The following is a 22968-nucleotide window of genomic DNA, read 5'->3' on the forward strand; positions in this document are numbered from 1 at the left end:
TCAGCACCTCGGTGATAGACCATGGCTTTCTGCACCGCTGTAACTGCAGGATCTGTGATCTTGGCGGTTGCGTAGATCTTGTGCCAGTCCGACTGCCAGCTTCATAATCTGGCAGTTAGACTGCCAACGAAGGGGCTGTCGGACCGCCACCGCCCATCCACATTGCAAACTATACCCTAAATCAGTTATTTGGGTTTTACATCTCTCTGGAAACAGACTCAAAGCCACAGCTCCATCTTTTTTTCTGGCTTTCCTTCAAAAGAAGAGTTTTCAAAGTTTGGATGTCTTCTGCTGAAGATAGAAGAGAAGGATAAGAGCAGGACACAGAAGAAGAAGGTTTACCACCTCAAAGAAGTCCTCTAACTTTTGAAAATATTTCTTCATTCCTTCAGGAGAAAAGAAAGTCCTATCTAAAATTTGTCCAATGCTATATATGCAGCAAAAACCTGTCAAGAGGTATGGTGAAGAAGTATTCACATGGCACATCCTCTATTTGGAAACACCTGAAAACCATACACAGAAGGACATATCACAATATGATAAGAGAGCGGGAATGTGTGCGTCATCATGAACAGCTGGACCATCTGTGGGACCCTTACCTCTTACCCAGATGGTTACCACCCCGTCATTTAACCAAAACTGGAAGACATGGTCAAACATTATAGCAGATGCCATATGCCAGCTGCACTAAAAATGTAATCTGTTCCCCAGTTTATGGATACTGTCAACAAGCGTGATGTTTATTGTTTTTCACCTCACTCTTCCATATTCAATTTATCTTTAAACACAAGTATATATCTGAAAAGCAAATATAGAATACATTTGCCTTTATATTGCATACTATTACATTACATGCTATAAGCAAATGAGTAGCTACATAAGTGGTTATGTCAGTGTACAACAGGCTATGTAAGTGTTCAAGCATAGGTGTATTAATGTGTATGTGAGTGGCTGTACTGGAGGGTGACTGGGTGTGTCAGTGGTTGAATGGACATGTGGTAAGTGTATCAGTGCATCTATGGTTTTGTCACTGGATGTGTAAGTAGCTGTGTGGGTGTGTGACTGGGTGTGTTAGTTATTGTGTGAGTGATTATGTGAGTGGCAGTATGGATTGGTAACTAGCTGTGTTAGTGGCTGTTTGGGTGTGTAACTGTGTGAGGAAGTGTCTCTGTTAGTGGTGGCTATATAAGTGATGTATGGGTGTGTGAGTGGATGTATAAGTGTATCTGTTGCTATCTGGGTGTATGAGTGGCTGTGTGGTTTTGTAAATAGGTATGTGAGTGCCTGTTTCACCGGGTGACTGGATGTATAACCGGTGTATGGGTGTATAAGTGCACGTGTTACTGACTGTCTGAGTGGTGGGTGCATGAATGGATGTATAGGTATAGGCTGTATAGGTGTGAGAGTAGATGTGCATGGGTGTGTGAATGACTAAGTAAGTGAATGTATTGGTGAGTAATTGAGTGTGTGAATGGTTTTATGGGTGTGTGACTGAGTGTTTCAGTGACTATTTGTCTATATGACTGGTAGGTACATAACTGCTTTTGTAGGAGTGTAACTGGGTATGTAAGTACCTGCCTGACTGTGTGAGTGAGTGCAAATTACATACCACAAGCAAACACCCAAATCTAATTTCAAACACATTAATTCATAATTCCTTACTAAAATAAGTATCTTTTCAGAAAAGCAATTCCTCTTCCTCCGTTGCTGCTCACTATCTTTTTTTTAATATTCTCATCTAACCTCCCTTCTATTTTGCTTTTTACTGCAGTATCTAGAAGCTACACATTTTCTTCAATTTTGCTTTTTACTGTAGTGTCTAGAAGCTACACATTTTCTTTCAGCTTATAAACACTCATAGATTTTTTTTAAATATACGTTTTTATAGTACACCCTAATTCACATACCCAAAAACCTCTTTGCTGTTGTCAAACGTTTCTTTTAATATCTGTTAATATTTCTATTCTACTACAAATCGGAAGTCAGAAATATGCAAACCCTCCTCTACTCTCAGTAGAAAAGTACCAGTAATATCTACCCTTCCCACTTGGCTCTCACTCATACTGCTGTACTTATCAAATCACAGACTTCCTTTCAACTTTTATTTTTGTTTTACCACTTCTAAATGATCACTATTTTTTAACCCTTTCCTGTAAAGAAGTCCAATTCAGTAGCTTTTTTGCAGATCCACAGCTCCACTGCGGCGTTCAGCACAGCCCCTGTGTGAATTTGCGGCAGATCTGCGGATCTACATGGAAAACCGTAAAAGCATTCAACAATATGCGGTCAATGATTTTTATTTTATATTGTTATTTTGTAAAATATTGTCAATTGCAAGATGTACACTCCCTGCTGAGCAATTTTTGTACAGCAGTCTGCTTTTCAGTTTTGCACTGCAGCCTCTTTTGTGCCTTCTCCCACACCCTTTTAGCTCAGTTTCCATAGTAGCCATGCTTCCAATAGTCTCTGCCTAGCATTAGGTCAAAAGTTAACAAAAGTTTCTCTCAAAAGCATTCTAGCTTCACATTAACTGTAGCAGGTGTGGTTGACTGTGCAATACCAAGCATATCCCTTACAACATAGCTTTTTTTTTTTTTTCAAACGCCAATCACACAGTAAGTTACTTTTTTTCCTAAAGTCACTTCCTAATTTTAGTACCCTGCACATTTCCACCAACAATCAAATATGTTATTTTATATTTCACTTGCTGCCCTCAGTTTTAACTGCTTTTCTTCTTCAAAACTGCCTCATTCTGCTGCAGCCAGTGTGCTACTCTTGCCTGTATCCAAAATGGTCAGAGTCTGGATTGTAGGACATAGTTTTGTTTTTTTGAGCCAGGGAGATTGCTAGAAAGAGTGGCACTGACAGGGTTCTAGGCTGACCTATTGGTGACTTTACTTGGGTTGGTCAGAGAGGATTAAAGTGACATCAATTGCTGCCTTTGGTTGAAAGCAATGCTGCTTGCCAACATCCAGACCTCATGATTGTGCACTGTGGTGGCAATGTCCTAGGCACAAATACTGGGGTTGTACTGGAAATCCTAATGAAGGATACCTTTTGTAAATTATTGTCACTTTTCCGACGTCCTGCCTTGGTGTTCTCCAATATTTGCCAAAGACAGGGGTGGTAGTGGCCTACCAAATTTTTCCACAGTTAGAGAAATCCAGGAAACATGTCAATGAAGCTGTTTCTGCATTCCTCCGAGACCACAACATGGGCTTTGTACACCATAACAACTTACGCTTCGATATGGATGGAATATATTGAAAAGACAGAGTCCATTTCACAGACGGAGGCAACAGGGTGTTCCTCAACAACTTAAAAGACTGCATCCTGCTCCATGTGTAATTATCATCTGCACACAAAAAACAGCCGCTTTTTTCAAAGCCAACCCTTTTCTCAAACCCTGGTTCTTTTTGTTTTCAAATCCATTTTTTCAATTTCTAACTTGGATCTGCACATCCATCGCGGATTCCTGGCCAAAAAAAGGGTCTGCCTCTCATATTGTGGGAGGATCTTCGACGCTTCTGCGGATCTGATTTTGCGGTATTGGTGTGTAAGTGGCTGTATGAGTGTGTGAGTTGGTGTGCAGGTGGCTGTGTGGGTCTGTGAGTGGGTGTGTATGTGCCTGTGTGCATCTGTGAGTGGGAGTGGGAGTGGTTCTCTGTGTCTCTGAGTGGATGTATCAGTAACTGTATAGGTGTGTGAGTGTGTGAATTAATGTGTGAGTGGGCGTGTGAGTGGCAGTGTTGGTCTATGAGTGAGTGTGGTAGTGTTTTGTGGGTCTGTGAGTAGGTGTGTATGTATGAATGAGTGTGTGAGTGGGTGTGTGAGTGTGTGAATGGGTGTGTGAGTGGGGTGGGACTATGAGTGGGTGTGGTAGTGGGTGGGTGTGGTAGTGGGTGTGTGAGTATGTATGTGAGTAGGTATGTGAGTGTGTGAATGATAGTGTGAATAGGTATGTGAGTGGCTCTTTAGGTCTATCAGTGAGTATGGTAGTTTTGTGGGTATTTCAGTCAGTGTCTGAGTAGGTCTGTGAGTTGGTGTATTATTTTGTTGATTGGGGTCTGGATCTGCAAATCAGTTGTGGATTCACACGGGGCAGCGTTGAGCTCCGTAGTGGACCGTGGCTCTTCATGCACCCAGCTTCCTTTTAAAAAATTATTTTTTTAATCATTTACGTTTTTTTAATTTGGGCCCATCTGGTAGCCCTCAACACGATCCGGGGTGTCAAGGTACCATTACTCTTACCCCTTACACCTATTTGTTTTTAATTCTTAAGACAAGGGAACAAGCCCTGTGTCCTGAAATGACATTTATGTTCACTTTATTCTCTTTCTCAACTTTTCAATTCATTTTGTGGCATGCCTATCAGAATGCAAACTCCCACAGGACTCAGAGAGAGTAAGATGGCCAATGGGGAAAAGCCTCTCGATCAATCAGATGGCTCTATTTTTATTTTACGAGACTGAGGGACTCTCACAATCTTCTCCCTACACATATGCAAATATATTTTAACCTTAATTTCTCAAAAACTACTGAATGGATTTATACCAAATCACAAAAAGCACGCTTTCTGGACCAAGATCTAGCTTCTTTCCTAAATTTGGTGTAATTCTGTTTAGCAGTTTAGGCTGTAGCCCATTCCAAAAATACCTATGGAATTGCATTGGCAAATATAGTTTGGGACTTCCTCTTTGTTTGTCCCCCACTTAACGGATCACCCTGAAACTTTCCAAGAATGAGCTGAGGAAAAAAGAGCACATTTTTGGAAAGTTTGATGAAGATTGCAGTAATCTTCCATAGAAGAATTGCTGAAGAAATTAATTGGCATTGTAACCCTACTCTGTAATTGCAAAAATGATATGATATGAGATATGATATGATATGACATGACAACTTGATATGATATGATGTGATATGATTGATATGATATGATATGGATTTGTATGGGAGCACAAATGTCTTAATGCATCAAGGTGCTAAAAAATTAGTCCAGCTATACAGCTTGGCCGTAAGCTGGTTCCTGATTGCACAGATGAAGCTAACCTCCTTACTGGGAGAAAAGCCAGGTCTTTAAAGCCTTCCTGAAAGGAGTATGCACCTTCAAACAAGTAAGACTAGCTGACGCAACTGAGAAAGCTCTTCCTCTCCATCTCTTTCTCTGAATTCTGGGTGTAGCAACCCAATCATGATCTGCCGAGCGAAGTTTTTTTCATTGGGATATACCACTGAAACATGGTTTTGATTCCATAGGGATTCACATTATACAGAGCTTTATGAACTATACAAAGTGCCTTAAACATAATGCACTTTTTCACCGGAAGCCAGTGAAGTTTGAGTAGTCCTTTTGGAGACCGACTTTGTGATTAACCTCGAGGTCTAGTAATAACTCACTATCCAGGATTACTCTTAGATTTTTCATTGAGTCCGTTGGAGTGGATAGAGTGCCCAGCATATTTGGCCACCAGTTACTATTCCAAATAGATGGTTGGCTCCTAAAAATCAGAACCTCCGTCTTATCACCGTTGAGCTTCAATCAATTCTTGCCCATTTACGTGGTCACTGCCTTCATGCAGTTATTGAAATTAACCGCAAGGGCATCGGAGTCTTTTGAGATAAACACAATTATCTGAGTGTCATCAGCCTGCAGCCCAAAGAAGCATTTAAGCTTGGCCAAAGGGGAGACATAGAGGATAAATAGTGTGGGGCTCAAGGACGAACTGGGGTAACAGGGACAAAATTGGTTATGTTTGTTTCTCTACCGGTGCAATAATATAAAAAAAGGGGACAACTGCCTCAATCCAGGTCTGATTGATGTCAAACAGGGTGTTAGGCAAAGAATGTTAGTTGCTTACAAAAATCTATTAGTAGAAATGAGCGTCTTCATCTCCGGCTATCGGGCAATATTTAATTTTGTGAAACACTTCTATTGATCCAGTTACATTCTGCAGCACATGTATAAAGAGGAAAATACCTCAGAGGATTGTTTTTGTGCGGGAAGGTGTTATATCCTGCACAAAAACAATCCTGCCCGTAACGCAGGCACCGTGGCACAAAGGTGCCTGCGTTGGTGCTAGGCAGCACTCAGTGACCCAGGGTACAGAGAAAGAGAGCAGGAAGTTGTCTTGCTGTTGTGAGTTGCACCAACTGTTAGTAAATCTCGGCCCTGGTTCCTAACTGGTCTTAAGCAATCTGGTGGAGCTACAAAGCAGCTATTTGAAATATAGTGGAAGCACTTATACCACGGTTTACTCAGAATCATGGTTACGTGCTAAGGGCATGTGGGTAGCGACACAAGGTAAGCGCATACACAGTTTAGTACTGCAGTAGTATGATCAAAAGTGTACTAAGATAAATAAGTAAAAAAATATACAACCATTAATTCAAATATATGCTATAACACTAACAACTGTAAAGGTCTGCATACATTGTTCAATATGCATTTACCTTTGTATCTCTGTGGATGCAGTTTCCGCTTCTCTATAATGAGAAAAAAATGAAGATAAGATCATTGATATTTGTTAAAAATAAAAATAGAAATCTGGATAATAAATGTGTACAAATGCAGACTAGATCAGAAACAGCCTCACAGTGTGGAGAGGTGTAGAGGATACAGGCATAGAGTCTGTGCTGATACCTTCCCTGGATTGCACCACCAAGCGAGTAGGTTTGAGGATCAAAAGGAGCTTGTTCCAGAGTCTAAGACTATGTACAGAGATATGTTGATGTAGGTGTTCTCTCTAAGGCTTTGGGATTTCCTGTCCGGTCATGAATGTGCTACTGTTAGTGCATACGAAACAGGAAACGCAGAGTTAGAGGCAAGATAGCCAGGTTTACTTGGGTGGAGTGTCTTGTAGATCACACAACAGGCTGTGAAATGGATTCTATCAGGGAGAGGGACCCAATGCAGTTCTTCCGTTGTAGTGGAGTTGTTCTCAAAGTCTATTTGTTAAACAATATTTGAGATACTGACTGAGGAAAGTTTTTTTCTTGGACTCTGGAAGACTAACAAGTAATGTGTTACACCCGTCCATGTATGATAATGTGAGGACCTCGAATGTGGACTAGAACATTTGAGGAAGAGAAGAAAGGCTGGATTTTTCAGAGGAATGTGGGCTGGAATCATGCTCGTTGGCCTTTTCTTGATATGGTCTTTCAAGACAAAGCTCAAAGACAAAGCCTTGAACTTTAGCATTAGATTCAAAACAAGGAAAGGAGTCTTCTTAACTCTTATTGTTGAGCCACAACTTGCTATAGGTCTCAAGGTCCCCTCCTTCTATAAGGACTAAATCATTCTTAGGTTGAGTTTAACATTACCTGTTTGCAGACTTGCAGATTAGCTGTCACATTGATACAGAGTCTTAGCATGTGGTAGTTGTTAGTTGACATCATAGTAAGATATTATTGGTTAGTTTTTTGGCATATTAGTGGACAGAAATGTAATCTTGGCTCTTTAGTACTCCTAGTGTCTCTAGTACAGACTGAAAATCTTAGGGGGCTTTCTCAAGTAAGACCTGCAGTTCGAAAGCATTAAAAGCTGCTGACAGGTCGGATCAGATGCTGAGATCAGGTGTGGTGCAATGAGTGTAAGCAGAAATAAAAAAAAAAACGTGCTTCCATTGAACCAGAATTTAAAAGAATGAAAATTGACGAGAGGAGGCTAAGAGACAGAAGAGGTGTTTCCAATCTTGCCTGACCTGCGCAGAAAGGCAGAGAGCTGAGGTGTACAAGCAGATAGGCCTAGTAATGGAGGAGAAGTGACTGTACAGATGCAAGTCATGTGAAAACTTGACCCGGAGTATTGGATGACCTCAGTACAGGTTTTTCAAGCCGGGTGAGTTGTGCTTCAAACACCTTTAACACTTGATGTTATCTACCTAATGAATTGGGCATTTCAGATGATAGCGACAAGAGAATAGACAGATTAATTTAGCTGCACCTTGTATAATGAAGACTGAGAACACTGGGGTGTAGGAGGCTGGACTGGCTTGTAGTGAGTACCAAGGGGTACTTACACCTTGCACCAGGCCCAGATATCCAGTTGCAGCACCCAAAATCCTTGACAGCGTCTCTTGCAGCTAGCAAGGCTTGCTTTGCAGTATTTCTGCCTGGAAACACTTCTGCAACCTCCAGCACGTCGTGGGACAACTTCTCTCCAAAGGGGAAGTTCCTGGAATCTTTTGTTGTTGCAGAATCTTTGGCTTCTTCCACTCGGAGGCAGCCCTTTTGCACCTTCATCCAGGGTTTAGTGGGCTCCTTCCCCCCCGGACACTTTTGTGACTCTTGGACTTGGTCCCCTTCCTTTACTGGTCCTCAGGTCTAGGAATCCGTCTTCAGTGTTTTGCTGGTGCTTGTGGTTCTTGCAGAATCCCCTATCACGACTTTTCTGTCCTTTTGGGGCAGTAGGGTAACTTTACTCCTACTTTTCAGGGTCTTGGGGTGGGGTATCTTGGACACCCTTACAGTTTTCTTACAGTCCCAGCGACCTTCTACAACCTACAGTAGGCCTGGGGTCCATTTGTGGTTCACATTCCACTTTTGGAGTATATGGTTTGTGTTGCCCCTAATCCTATTTGTACCTATTGCATCCTATTGTGATTCTACATTGTTTGCACTACTTTTCTAACTGTTACTTTCCTGCTTTTGGTTTGTCTACATACAATTTGTGTATATTACTTACCTCCTAAGTGAGGGTATCCTCTGATATACTTTTGGCATATTGTCACTAAAATAAAGTACTTTTATTTTTAGTAACTCTGAGTATTGTGTTTTCTTATGATATTGCGCTGTATGACATAAGTGGTATAGTTGGAGCTTTGCATGTCTCCTAGTTCAGCCTAAGCTGCTTTGCCATAGCTACTTCTATCAGCCTAAGCTGCTAGAAACACCTCTATTCTACTAATAAGGGATAACTGGACCTGGCACAAGGTGTAAGTACCACAAGGTACCCACTATAAGCCAGGCCAGCCTCCTACAGAGGGTCCCTGGGTTTTGCCATCTTGGAAACAAGGTTGGCAGGGAACTCTGGGAGCATCTGAGTGGCCAGTGCTGGTAGGTGACGTGAGAGCCCCCTCCTGAAAGGTGGTCACCCAGCTAGGTGACCAATCCCCCTTTCAGGGCAATTTAGGGTCTCTCTCTTGGGTGGTTCCTCAGATTTGGCTTGCAAGACTCCAGCAGGACTCCTCTGCAACCTTTACTTTGACGTCTGGCGGAACAAACTGTATCAAGACGCTCCAGGACTCTACAAGCTGCAACAAAGAAGCAAGACTCTGCCTGCAACATTGTATCTCCGGCTCCTGAATGCAACTGCAAGAATTTCCCGGTCGTGCATCCTCTGAAGACAGCCCGTAGACAGTCTGCACAAGAAACCTGGGGGTGAAGGAGTACCTCCCCTGCATCAGCAGGCACAAACTGCAATGATGACTTGCTATGTAGACGCCCTCTCCTGACGAGCTACGTGGATCCTTCAACACGGGTGATAGACTAAAGTTGTCCGGATGGTCCTCTCTTCCAACTGTCTAACTTTGGTGAAGGTAAGCCCTTGCCTTCCTACGCAGGACAGTATCCCTGTGTACATCGTCATTTGCAGGTGCCAAGGCTTGTTGCCATCCTTTCCACTGGATCTACAGGCATCTTGAAGCTCCAGCCCTCAGCACTGCTTCCTGTGATGCACAGCTTCCTGAGAGGTTCCCCTTTTAGTAGTGCTACATGAGGCTCCTTCTTGGACTTCTGTGTCCCTGTCCTGTGGGACTCCTGTGGGTGCTGCCTCTGCTTCAGTGGGCTCTCTGTGTTGCTGGGAGTCCCCTCTGCCTCCCCCTCCTGGGTAGAGTCCTCCTGGGCCTTCCTGGTGCCCGGCAGCACCACTTTCCGCCAACCACGAGTTTTGCGTGTGCCAAGGCTTGTTGGTGGAATCCGAAGACGCAAACCCGACTGAAATCCTTCTTCCAGCGTGAGACATCGTTTGCATCACCCAGGAACTAGACTCCGTCTTCTGGGCTGCAGCAGTGACTCTCCTTCCTCAACGTTGACTTACTTCTTGTACCTTCCTTCTGGTGGGTAGGGGCTCCTGCCCTTCCAGATCTCTGCTGTGCTTCTTGCACTTGCTCCCCTTCTTCCACAGGTCCTCTTGTCCAGGAATCCACAGTTGGTGTCTTGCAGTCTCTTATGGTTTTTGCATTCTTCTTCTTTTCTTCCATGTGGGTGTTCTGGGGAAACTTCAGTGATTTACTCCTGCTTTCCTGGTCGCTGGGGGTGTTGTGGTACTTACCTTTGGGCTTTCATAGTACTTCCCGCTCTCCTCTATACACTCCACTTACCTAGGTGGGGTCCGACTTTCGCATTCCATTTTAGTATATGGTTTGTGCTCCCCCAGGCCCATTATTCTCTAAGTGATTTCCACTATATTACACTGTTTTTTAACTGTAGACGGGCCTAGCGCCAAAGTATAAATATGGAGTTAAGTTTGCGTTGAATTATCGTTAAAAAAATGACGCTAATTCGTGGCAAACAGAGTATAAATATGCCCCTAAGTGTGACTACAGTGGTATTGGATGAGCTTTGCATGTCTCCTAGATAGGCCTTGGCTGCTCATCCACAGCTACCTCTAGAGAGCCTGGCTTCTAGACACTGACTACACTACAATACTAAGGGGATACCTGGACCTGGTATAAGGTGTAAGTACCATAGGTGCCTCGCACACACCAGGCCTGCTTCCTACATTATTCACCTAACGTTTATCCCTAGCTCACCTTATGTCTCTTGCTACCTCACCTACATAGTGTTCAATTCTGTTGGCATATTTGTTGTGCAGGTGTGTTCTGTTGTGCTATTTTTTTTGGTTGTTTTTGTTGAGTTATGTTTTTATCTGGCCTGCTGCATGAAATGACAAGGGCAGATCTATCATTATGTGATGCAGCGTAGCAAGCCACCTGGTTGCACTGCGTGACAGGGAAAGTGCAGGAATGTGCTGTACTTAAAATAATATGCCGCATTCCTGCCTTTTCCCAGCGCTGCTGCACAATGTGCTCCCTGGCACCAGCGCAGGCACTCTTGCCCCATGGTGCTAGGGTACCTGCGTTGAAAACAGGAAAGTGCACCTTCCTGCACAAAAAACAGTCCCCTGAGGCATTTTCTTTTTTCTATGTGTGCTGCAAAATGTAGCACACATAGAAGGAGGAAAAGACAAAGAGAAATAAGCACATTTCTCCTCATTACACGTCACCTGGGGAGTGGTAGCAGTTTTGGTGCATTCCCAGGTCTACCACATATGGGAAATCTGGAAATGCGTCAAAATCCACAGGTTTGCATGGGAACACCCAAGCACCATCCATGGAATGCCTCCCTGGGGCAGAGTAACACATCACAGCGACTTGCACTGCGTTTCGTTACTCTGTATTTATCAAGCCACTCAGGACCATGCATGGTGGCCTTGCATGGCTTGATAAATCACACTTAAGGGTTCCGTCGCAAGTGCAACCTGTTGCATGGTGCAAAAGCGACACAACCTATTCATAAATAAGGCCCACAGACTCCAGAAGAAACATGCTAGTACTGGATTTGAGCAGATAACAAACAGTGGCTTGTAAAGGCTCTCAATTTCAGCCATTATAAACTTTTTTTTAAATAAAATAAATCAACACAATGGAATGAAAAGGCACCTACAATCTCTTAACCCAGCTTGATAAATTACCTTGACAACTCTCTCTGCTTTCTGCTATCTGCCTATCTGTTCTGTCTTTTATCCTCCTGTTCACCTTCTGTGCATCTCTAACCATCACCGGCCCAACTCACAATCTCCTTTGCAAGACCTAGGTATTGAATTTCTTCAGAAATCGACTGAATCCTACTGAAGATACCTGCTTGTTGATTGACTGTGTAAGCTGTGCTGCCTCCTCTCATAAATGACCTAGCAGAGGCATTTCTATTATAGGGTAAATACTTCCCATGATGCCACAGTGCACAAAAGAGACACAGACACTATGATTGGCTGGTACTATCAGTTAGTCATCCTACATCACTCTATGGGGTACCCAAATTGTTGTGAATCACCAAGTGATAGACTTGCAGATGAGTCATCACCACACAGCCACCACATCCAAGCACTGCCCATTGCTTCAACAATCACATTACTGCATTTTCATATTTCATGATATTAGTTTTCATAAATGAATTGTTCCCCTAAGGCTTTTTTCTCTTACCTGTACATATCACTCCAGCATCTTTTCTGAACGAGCAGTCATTATATCCCCATTCACCATGAGCACAATCGAAGAAAGATGTCTCCGCTCCTGTGCATTGAACCTGACTCAGCCACACTGGGTGCCATCCTCTTCGAATCTCTCCATTGACAATTGGCACTCTTAAAGCAGATCCGCATCCAAGGTGTCTGCAGACCACCTCAGCATCCTTCTTATCCCAGTCAGTATCGCAGACTGTTCCCCATCGCTTTCCATGCCTGACCTCTATCCTCCCACTGCATTCGTCACCAGCATTGACCAAGCGGATCTCATCAGCATCACCTGTGACCAGTGGGAGAGAAGGGAACAGATACTGAGTACACTGACCACTTCCAGAAGGGAGACATTCAAAGGTGAATAAAGAGATATATCACCAGCCAGCAGGTTCCTCCTTGAGCTCACACACCAGCAAACAGATCTAAGAAGCTGCACATTGTCCAGCGCTTAACCCTGAATTTATATATTTGGATACGATCTAAAAGGTCAGAGACACATCTTAAAACCTCATGAAGTCCATGAAGCTAATAAAACCTTTAGACATTCTGAAATATAAGCACTAGCTCACCGTTCAATACATAAGTTTATTAATTGTGTTCAAATAAGCTGTTTTTGATTCCTGGTACAACATTAGTTACTAGCCTTAGCCATCATGTGCACCTGCAAAATAAAATCATTTTCTTGGGAGCTTTTTGATTGGATAACTTTAACGACATTAGAGTCACTCTCAGAAGAATGTTTTATTATTAGACTGTAGAATTCAGCAGTGAGTAATTTCACACTTAGGGCCCAATTTAGAGTTTGGCAGATGGAGAAAAGGCAGTCAAGGTGGTGGCGGACTTTATGTCCACCACACTACTTTTACTCCACCCGCCAGATTCAGGGTTCACCACCGTCCCTGTGGGAACTCTGTGTGTTTGTATGAACCACTATCACTGCGCTTCATTGTGAGAAAGTAGCCTCTTTCTAGCATTGTTAGCCCCACTTTTGGCTGTGTGAGAGTGTGCGTCAGTGTGTTTCACTGTGTCACTGGGATCCTGCTAGCCAGAACCCCAGTGCTCATAGTCGAAACCCTATTTGTCAGTGTGTTTTGCCTGTCTCACTGGGATCCTGCTAGCCAGGAACCCAGTGCTCATAGTTTGTGGCCTATGTGTGTGTAGTCTGTAGTGCTTACTGTGTCACTGAGGCTCTGCTAATCAGAAGCTCAGTGCTTATGCTCTCTCTGCTTACAATTGTTCACTGCAGGCTAGTGACTTATTTTTCTAATTCCAATTGGCACTATGGAACACCCTTATAAATCCCTTGTATATGGTACTTAGGTACCCAGGCTATTGGGGTTCCAAGAGCACCTTATGGGCTGCAGCATTACTTTTGCTACCCATAAGGAGCTCAGACAAACCTTTCACAGGACTGCCACAGCAGCCTGGGTAAAATAGTGTTGACACTATTTTACAGCCATTTTTCACTGCACTTAAGTAACCTATAAGTCACCTATATGTCCAGCTCTGGCTAGGTGCAAAGTTACTAAGTGTGAGGGCACCCTTGCAGTAGCAAAGGTGCTCCCACATTGTCCAGGTCCTTTTCCCCGGACTTTGTGAATGCGGGGACGCCATTACACGCGTGCACGACAAATAGGTGCCCACCTATATGTAGCTGCACAATAGCTGAACCGAATATGGCCATGTGAGGTGTCTGGGATTGTGGAATTTCACCCCCAGTCTAAACCTGTTACTGGGGGGGCAATTCCATGTACCCTGGGGGCTCCACCATGGTACCCCAGTACTGCCAAACCACTTCTCTGGGGTTTTCTCTGCAGCTACAGTTGCTGCCAACCTCCAGACAGGTTTCTGCCCTCCTGGGGTCTGAGCAGCTCAGTCCCAGGAAGGCAGAACAATGTATTTCCTTTGGCAGGGGGGTGTCACACCCTCTGCCTTTGGAAATAGGTGTCACAGGCTTGGAAGGGGTAGCCTCCCAAAGCCTCTGGAAATGCTTTGGCACAAATGTTGCCCTCCGTGCATAAGCCAGTCTGCACCGGTTCAGGGATCCCCTGTCCCTGCTCTGGTGCGAAACTGGACAAAGGAAAGGGTAGTGACCACTCCCCTGAGCTGCACCTCCATGGGGGAGGTGCCCAGAGCTCCTCCAGTGTGTCCCAGACCTCTGCCATCTTGAATTCAGAGGTGTGGGAGCCCACTGGACACCTCTGAGTGGCCATTGCCAGGAGCTGACGTCAGAGACCCCTCCTGATAGGCTCAGACCTGGGTGGTAGCCATACCTCTTCTTTGGGCTATTTAGGGGCTCTCCTATGGGGGTTTCCTCAGATAACGACTTGCAAGAATCCACCAGGACTCCTTTGCATCTCCCTCTTCGACATTCATCAAGGATCGACCGCTGACTGACCCAGGACACCTGCAAAACTGCAACAAAGTTTCCAGACGGCTAATGCGACATTGTAGTGCCTAATCCTGCTGGCTTTCTCAACTGTTTCCTGATTGTGCATCCTCTGTGGGTTGTCTGCCTTCAGTCTGCACTCAAAGTCCAGAAGAAATCTCCAGTGGGTCGACGGAATCTTCCCCTGCTCCAGCAGGCAACCAAAAGCAGCAACACGGACCCTCTGGGACTTCTCCCTCTTCAAAGAGCGTCGTCCCCGGGAACACGAGTGGTGGACCCAAGTGACCCCGACTGTCCAGAGGGCCAAATTCACGAAATTGATCGAGGTAAGTCCTTGCCTCCCCTCACCAGTCAGTGCCACCATGTGTCCAGTGTCCAGCAGCTCCTAGGGCTGTGAGTCCAATCCAGAATCCCTTTGTGCACAGCTGAGCCGAGGTCCCCAGCACTCTGTCCTGCGAAGCACAGCTTCGTGAGTTGATCTCCAGCGGCGTGGGACTCCTCACAGCAGTGTTGAGACGACTGTCGTGTTCAGCTCCTTTGAACCCGTGTTCAGAGGCTCTTGTGGATGCTACCTTTTTTCGTTGTGGGCCTTCATCCTTGCTGAGGGCCCCCTCTGTCCCCTCAGTCTGAGTTTATGTAGGAGGCTGGACTGGCTTGTAGTGAGTACCAAGGGGTACTTGCACCTTGCACCAGGCCCAGTTATCCCTTATTAGTGTATAGGGTGTCTAGCAGCATAGGCTGATAGATAATGGTAGCTTAGCAGAGCAGCTTAGGCTGAACTAGGAGACGAGTGAAGCTCCTACAGTACCACTAGTGTCACTTGCACAATATCATAAGAAAACACAATACACAGATATACTAAAAATAAAGGTACTTTATTTTTATGACAATATGCCAAAGTATCTCAGTGACTACCCTCAGTATGAGGATAGCAATTATACACAAGTTATATGTACACAATACCAAAAATATGCAGTATAGTCTTAGAAAACAGTGCAAACAATGTATAGTTACAATAGGATGCAATGGGGACACATTGGGATAGGGGCAACACAAACCATATACTCCAAAAGTGGAATGCGAACCACGAATGGACCCCAAACCTATGTGACCTTGTAGAGGGTCGCTGGGACTATTAGAAAATAGTAAGGGTTAGAAAAATAGCCCTCCACAAGACCCTGAAAAGTGAGTGCAAAGTGCACTAAAGTTCCCCAAAGGACAAAGAAGTCCTGATAGGGGAATTCTGCAGGAAAGACACAAACCAGCAATGCAACAATGATGGATTTCCAAACGAGGGTACCGGTGGAACAAGGGGACCGAGTCCAAAAGTCACAAGCAAGTCGGAGATGGGCAGATGCCCAAGAAATGCCAACGGTGGACGCAAAGAAGCTGCTACTGGACAGTAGAGACTTAGGATTCTGCAGGAACGACAAGGGCTAGAAACGTCCCCTTTAGAGGATGAATGCCCCACGCTGTGGAGAGTCGTGCAGAAGTGTTTTCCTGTGGAAATACAGCCAACAAGCCTTGCTAGCTGCAAATCACGCAAAAAGGATTTTTGGACACTGCTGTGGCCCAGGAGGGACCAGGATGTCGCCAATTGCGTCTGGGGACAGAGGGGACATCGGGCAAGACAAGAAGCCCTCTCACCAGCAGGTAGCACCCGAAGAAGTGCCAGAAACAGGCACTACAAGGATGTGTGAAATGGTACTCACCCGAAGTTGCACAAAGGGGTCCCACGTCGCCGGAGACCAACTTAGAAAGTCTTGCAATGCAGGTTAGAGTGCCGTGGACCCAGGCTTGGCTGTGCACAAAGGATTTGCACCGGAAGTGCACGGAAGCCGGAGTAGCTGCAAAAGTCGCGGTTCCCAGCAATGCAGTCAGGCGTGGGGAGGCAAGGACTTACCTCCACCAAACTTGGACTAAAGAGTCACTGGACTGTGGGAGTCACTTGGACAGAGTTGCTGGATTCAAGGGACCTCGCTCGTCATGCTGAGAGGAGACCCAGGAGACCGGTAATGCAGTTCTTTGGTGCCTGCAGTTGCAGGGGGAAGATTCCGTCGACCCACAGGAGATTTCTTCGGAGCTTCTAGTGCAGAGAGGAGGCAGACTACCCCCATAGCATGCACCACCAGGAAAACAGTCGAGAAGGCGGCAGGATCAGCGTTACAGAGTTGCAGTAGTCGTATTTGCTACTTTGTTGCAGTTTTGCAGGCTTCCAGCGCGGTCAGCAGTCAATTCCTTGGCAGAAGGTGAAGAGAGAGATGCAGAGGAACTCTGATGAGCTCTTGCATTCGTTATCTGAGGAATCCCAAGAGACAGAGACCCTAAATAGCCAGAAAAGAGGGTTTGGCTACCTAGGAGAGAGGATAGGCTAGCAACACCTGAAGGAGCCTATCAGAAGGAGTCTCTGACATCACCTGGTGGCACTGGCCACTCAGAGCAGTCCAGTGTGCCAGCAGCACCTCTGTTTCCAAGATGGCAGAGGTCTGGAGCACACTGGAGGAGCTCTGGACACCTCCCAGGGGAGGTGCAGGTCAGGGGAGTGGTCACTCCCCTTTACTTTGTCCAGTTTCGTGCCAGAGCAGGGCTAAGGGGTCCCTGAACCGGTGTAGACTGGCTTATGCAGAAATGGGCACAAATGTGCCCATGAAAGCATTTCCAGAGGCTGGGGGAGGCTACTCCTCCCCTGCCTTCACACCATTTTCCAAAGGGAGAGGGTGTAACACCCTCTCTCAGAGGAAGTCCTTTGTTCTGCCATCCTGGGACAAGCCTGGCTTGACCCCAGGAGGGCAGAAACCTGTCTGAGGGGTTGGCAGCAGCAGCAGCTGCAGTGAAACCCCTGAAAAGGCAGTTTGGCAGTGCCCGGGTCTGAGCTACAGACCCGTGGGATCATGGGATTGTGCCAACAATGCCAAGATGGCATAGAGGGGGCAATTCCATGATCTTAGACATGTTACATGGCCATATTCGGAGTTACCATTGTGAAGCTACACATAGGTAGTGACCTATGTGTAGTGCATGCATGTAATTGTAATTGTAATTGTAATCGTATTTATATAGCGCTTACTACCCCTGACGAGGCGTCAAAGCGCTTTTCGATGAGTAGCACGCTACTCCGGTACCCAACAGGAATTAGTGATGGATTAGTATAATTTAATAAGGAGTACAGTTTTAGTATTATTATGAGTTAATTTGAGTTGCGGATATGAGAGTTTGTTAGTTAGATTGACTGGAGTAATGGAGGGGTGGAGGAGGAAAGAAATCCAGAAGTGTTAATTGGGAGTTTATCCTTCATTTACTCAATCCAAAGGCTTGAGATGAATAAAAGGGAAGCGGAGGGGAAAGAGGATGTGGAAGGGTTAGGGAGAGTATAGTAGCAGGGTGAGATGAATGCAGGAGAATTTAGTAGGGTTGTGTGGGAGGTCACAGAGGTAGAGTGAGGTTTGGTGAGTTAGATGTGGAGGTGGAGGGAAGAGCTTAGGCAGAGATATTTAGGAGATGAAAGTGGTCGAAGGGATTTGGGATGAGTCCGAGTGAGAATGGAGGATAGTTTGATAGAGACATGACATAAGAGTGATGAGTAGATAAGTGTGATAAAAAGAGAGCAGAAATTCATAGATATCTAGTATAACAACCCAAAAAAAACAGGAGCCATGCATTGATCCACAAACATGCCAGGCACAGAAACAACATATACACATACATACACATATATATATATATATATATATATATATATATATTTATACACACACACACACACGAATACACACACATATGCACATACAATACATAATTAGAATCATGGGTAAAAATACTTAGTCAGACAGGTTTAAAAGAGTGTGTGTGTATTTTATTGTTATTGGTTTAGTTTCTGTAAAATTAGCATCGTGGCCTACCCAACCGGAGTATTTTCTACGAGTATGTCAGTAAGCGTTACCTAGCATGTTTTATACGCCCCGTTTATACTGTACACTAAGGGTACGTGATGGGCCACGGGGTAAACGTCTCCAGCAACCTTGTGTGCCTTTGGCAATGTGATTGTTACTAGTGCGTCTTTGTGGAGATGTCCTTGTGCTTCTGAGCATCAACAACGCACCAGCGGAAATCGGCGGTAAACGCATTGGGGTCGTTTTGGAAAGCTGTCCATCATCCTGGTAAAAGGCGGGAATTCCTTTACCTACTTCGAGGGTGGACGGGTTGTGGCTCAGCGGGCGGAGCTTACAGGTGCTTTATAAAGGGAGAACCTTCTACTCTGTGTCTCCAGCAGAGGAAGATAGAACCAGCGCGTTACAGTCAGATACAGATTACGCTCCAGTACATCATCAGTTATTCTCCAGGATGGATTCTAGATCTTTTTCTGCTATGGGATCTCTGAGCGCACAGCCTTGCTTTATCTTTGCCAAGCCCAAGAGTTAGGGTGGCTTGTCCTTTCCAGAAGCTGAGCTTCAACTGCGGCACCTGCTACGTTTATATTTCTAAGTGCTTTCTGTTGAGGTTTAGTTTCTGTAAAATGAGCATCGTGGTCTACCCAACCGGAGTATTTTCTATGAGTATGTTAGTAAGCGTTACCTATCATGTTTTATACGCCCTGTTTATATTGTACACTAGGGGTACGTGATGGGCCACGGGGTAAACGTCTCCAGCAACCTTGTGTGCCTTTGGCAATGTTATTGTTACTAGTGCGTCTTTGTGGAGATGTCCTCGTGCTTCTGCGCATCAACAACGCACCACTTGAATCGGCGGTAAAACGCAGTGGGGTCGTTTTGGAAAGCTGTCCATCATCCTGGTAAAAGGCGGGAATTCCTTTACCTACTTCGAGGGTGGACGGGGCGTGGCTCAGCGGGCGGAGCTTACAGGTGCTTTATGAAGGGAGAACCTTCTACTCTGTGTCTCCAGGAGAGGAAGATAGAACCCGCGCGTCACAGTCAGATACAGCTTACGCTCCAGTACATCATCAGTTCACCTCCAGGAAGGATTCTAGATCTTTTTCTGCTATGGGATCTCTGAGCGCACAGCCGTGCTTTATCTTTGCCAAGCCCAAGAGTTAGGGTGGCTTGTCCTTTCCAGAAGCTGAGCTTCAACTGCGGCACCTGCTACGTTTATATTTGGAAGTGCTTCCTTTGAGGTTTAGTTTCTGTAAAATGAGCATCGTGGCCTACCCAACCGGAGTATTTTCTACGAGTATGTCAGTAAGCGTTACCTAGCATGTTTTATACGCCCCGTTTATATTGTACACTAAGGGTACGTGATGGGCCACGGGTTAAACGTCTCCAGCAACCTTGTGTGCCTTTGGCAATGTGATTGTTACTAGTGCGTCTTTGTGGAGATGTCCTTGTGCTTCTGAGCATCAACAACGCACCAGCGGAAATCGGCGGTAAACGCATTGGGGTCGTTTTGGAAAGCTGTCCATCATCCTGGTAAAAGGCGGGAATTCCTTTACCTACTTCGAGGGTGGATGGGTTGTGGCTCAGCGGGCGGAGCTTACAGGTGCTTTATAAAGGGAGAACCTTCTACTCTGTGTCTCCAGCAGAGGAAGATAGAACCTGCGCGTTACAGTCAGATACAGATTACGCTCCAGTACATCATCAGTTATTCTCCAGGATGGATTCTAGATCTTTTTCTGCTATGGGATCTCTGAGCGCACAGCCTTGCTTTATCTTTGCCAAGCCCAAGAGTTAGGGTGGCTTGTCCTTTCCAGAAGCTGAGCTTCAACTGCGGCACCTGCTACGTTTATATTTCTAAGTGCTTTCTGTTGAGGTTTAGTTTCTGTAAAATGAGCATCGTGGTCTTCCCAACCGGAGTATTTTCTACGAGTATGTTAGTAAGCGTTACCTATCATGTTTTATACGCCCTGTTTATATTGTACACTAGGGGTACGTGATGGGCCATGGGGTAAACGTCTCCAGCAACCTTGTGTGCCTTTGGCAATGTTATTGTTACTAGTGCGTCTTTGTGGAGATGTCCTCGTGCTTCTGCGCATCAACAACGCACCACTTGAATCGGCGGTAAAACGCAGTGGGGTCGTTTTGGAAAGCTGTCCATCATCCTGGTAAAAGGCGGGAATTCCTTTACCTACTTCGAGGGTGGACGGGGCGTGGCTCAGCGGGCGGAGCTTACAGGTGCTTTATAAAGGGAGAACCTTCTACTCTGTGTCTCCAGCAGAGGAAGATAGAACCCGCGCGTCACAGTCAGATACAGATTACGCTCCAGTACATCATCAGTTCACCTACAGGAGGGATTCTAGATCTTTTCTGCTATGGGATCTCTGAGCGCACAGCCGTGCTTTATCTTTGCCAAGCCCAAGAGTTAGGGTGGCTTGTCCTTTCCAGAAGCTGAGCTTCAACTGCGGCACCTGCTACGATTATAATTGTAAGTGCTTCCTTTGAGGTTTAGTTTCTGTAAAATGAGCATCGTGGCCTACCCAACCGGAGTATTTTCTACGAGTATGTCAGTAAGCGTAACCTAGCATGTTTTATACGCCCCTTTTATATTGTACACTAAGGGTACGTGATGGGCCACGGGGTAAACGTCTCCAGCAACCTTGTGTTCCTTTGGCAATGTGATTGTTACTAGTGCGTCTTTGTGGAGATGTCCTCGTGCTTCTGAGCATCAACAACGCACCACCGGAATCGGCGGTAAACGCATTGGGGTCGTTTTGGAAAGCTGTCCATCATCCTGGTAAAAGGCAGGAATTCCTTTACCTACTTCGAGGGTGGACGGGCGTGGCTCAGCGGGCGGAGCTTACAGGTGCTTTATAAAGGGCGAACCTTCTACTCTGTGTCTCCAGCAGAGGAAGATAGAACCCGCGCGTCACAGTCAGATACAGCTTACGCTCCAGTACATCATCAGTTCACCTCCAGGAAGGATTCTAGATCTTTTTCTGCTATGGGATCTCTGAGCGCACAGCCTTGCTTTATCTTTGCCAAGCCCAAGAGTTAGGGTGGCTTGTCCTTTCCAGAAGCTGAGCTTCAACTGCGGCACCTGCTACGTTTATATTTGGAAGTGCTTCCTTTGAGGTTTAGTTTCTGTAAAATGAGCATCGTGGCCTACCCAACCGGAGTATTTTCTACGAGTATGTCAGTAAGCGTTACCTAGCATGTTTTATACGCCCCGTTTATATTGTACACTAAGGGTACGTGATGGGCCACGGGGTAAACGTCTCCAGCAACCTTGTGTGCCTTTGGCAATGTGATTGTTACTAGTGCGTCTTTGTGGAGATGTCCTTGTGCTTCTGAGCATCAACAACGCACCAGCGGAAATCGGCGGTAAACGCATTGGGGTCGTTTTGGAAAGCTGTCCATCATCCTGGTAAAAGGCGGGAATTCCTTTACCTACTTTGAGGGTGGACGGGGCGTGGCTCAGCGGGCGGAGCTTACAGGTGCTTTATAAAGGGAGAACCTTCTACTCTGTGTCTCCAGCAGAGGAAGATAGAACCCGCGCGTCTCAGTCAGATACAGATTACGCTCCAGTACATCATCAGTTCACCTCCAGGATGGATTCTAGATCTTTTTCTGCTATGGGATCTCTGAGCGCACAGCCTTGCTTTAGTTTCCAAAGAAACTATAAATAAATAGAAATATACATATAATCTGAAAAAAATAATTATCCACATAGGCATATGCAGTTCATAGTTGTTTGAAAAAGGTGGTTATGAAGGAAAGAGCCAACTCTTGAGTAGTTTCCTGAAAACAAGAAAGTTATCTGTGGCTCTTATAGTTGGGGGTAATGAATTCCATAGTTTGGCTGCTTGGACGGAGAAGGATGTACCACCTACAGTCTTTTTCTTGTATGGTGGTGTTCTAAGGCGGGGTGCCAGTCTTGAGCGGAGGGTTCTTTGTTGGATGTATTTGGTAATTTTCTTTCTGATGAAAAGCGGTCCTGTTCCATGTATAGCTTTGTGGGTGATACAAAGCAGCTTGAAAGTGCATCTTCTGGCAATGGGTAACCAGTGTAGTGCTCTCAAGGCAGGGGAGATGTGGGCTTGCGGCTTTATATGTAGTAGTAGCCTGGCTGCGGAATTCTGGATACGTTGTAGTTTTTTCATAACAGATAGAGATGATCCATGGTAGAGGCTATTGGCATAATCCAGTTTGGATAATACAAGTGAGATAGTAGCTTGCACCTTGTGTGGAAATCCGAGGTGAGGGAAAATGCGTCGTAAAGTCTTTAAGGTGATGAAGCTTGTGCGTGCTAATTTGTCTACTTGGGCATTCATAGTTAGTTTGGAATCCATGGTGATTCCTAGGTTTTTCACTTCCTTGGATAATTGAGGAGGTGGTCCGAGATAGTCAGGCCAGACGCACAGAGGGTCATAATGTTTCCAGTTACCACATATGAGTAT

The 22968-nt window shown here is 45.3% G+C and overlaps 1 protein-coding gene across 1 annotated transcript in view; it reads right to left on the reverse strand.

The window, feature by feature from the left end:
* The window catches only part of LOC138280280 (CD5 antigen-like), a 292088-nt gene that overhangs the window by 94544 nt on the left and 174576 nt on the right, over positions 1–22968 (reverse strand). Inside the window, exons 5-6 of the mRNA XM_069219470.1 lie at positions 12201–12521; positions 6451–6483 (exon numbers count right to left, since the gene is read on the reverse strand). Coding sequence (XP_069075571.1) covers positions 6451–6483; positions 12201–12521 — 354 coding nt within the window. The remainder of the gene's footprint in view (positions 1–6450; positions 6484–12200; positions 12522–22968) is intronic.

The sequence above is a fragment of the Pleurodeles waltl genome, unplaced genomic scaffold (assembly GCF_031143425.1).
Source record: "Pleurodeles waltl isolate 20211129_DDA unplaced genomic scaffold, aPleWal1.hap1.20221129 scaffold_71, whole genome shotgun sequence".
Lineage (NCBI taxonomy): Eukaryota > Metazoa > Chordata > Amphibia > Caudata > Salamandridae > Pleurodeles > Pleurodeles waltl.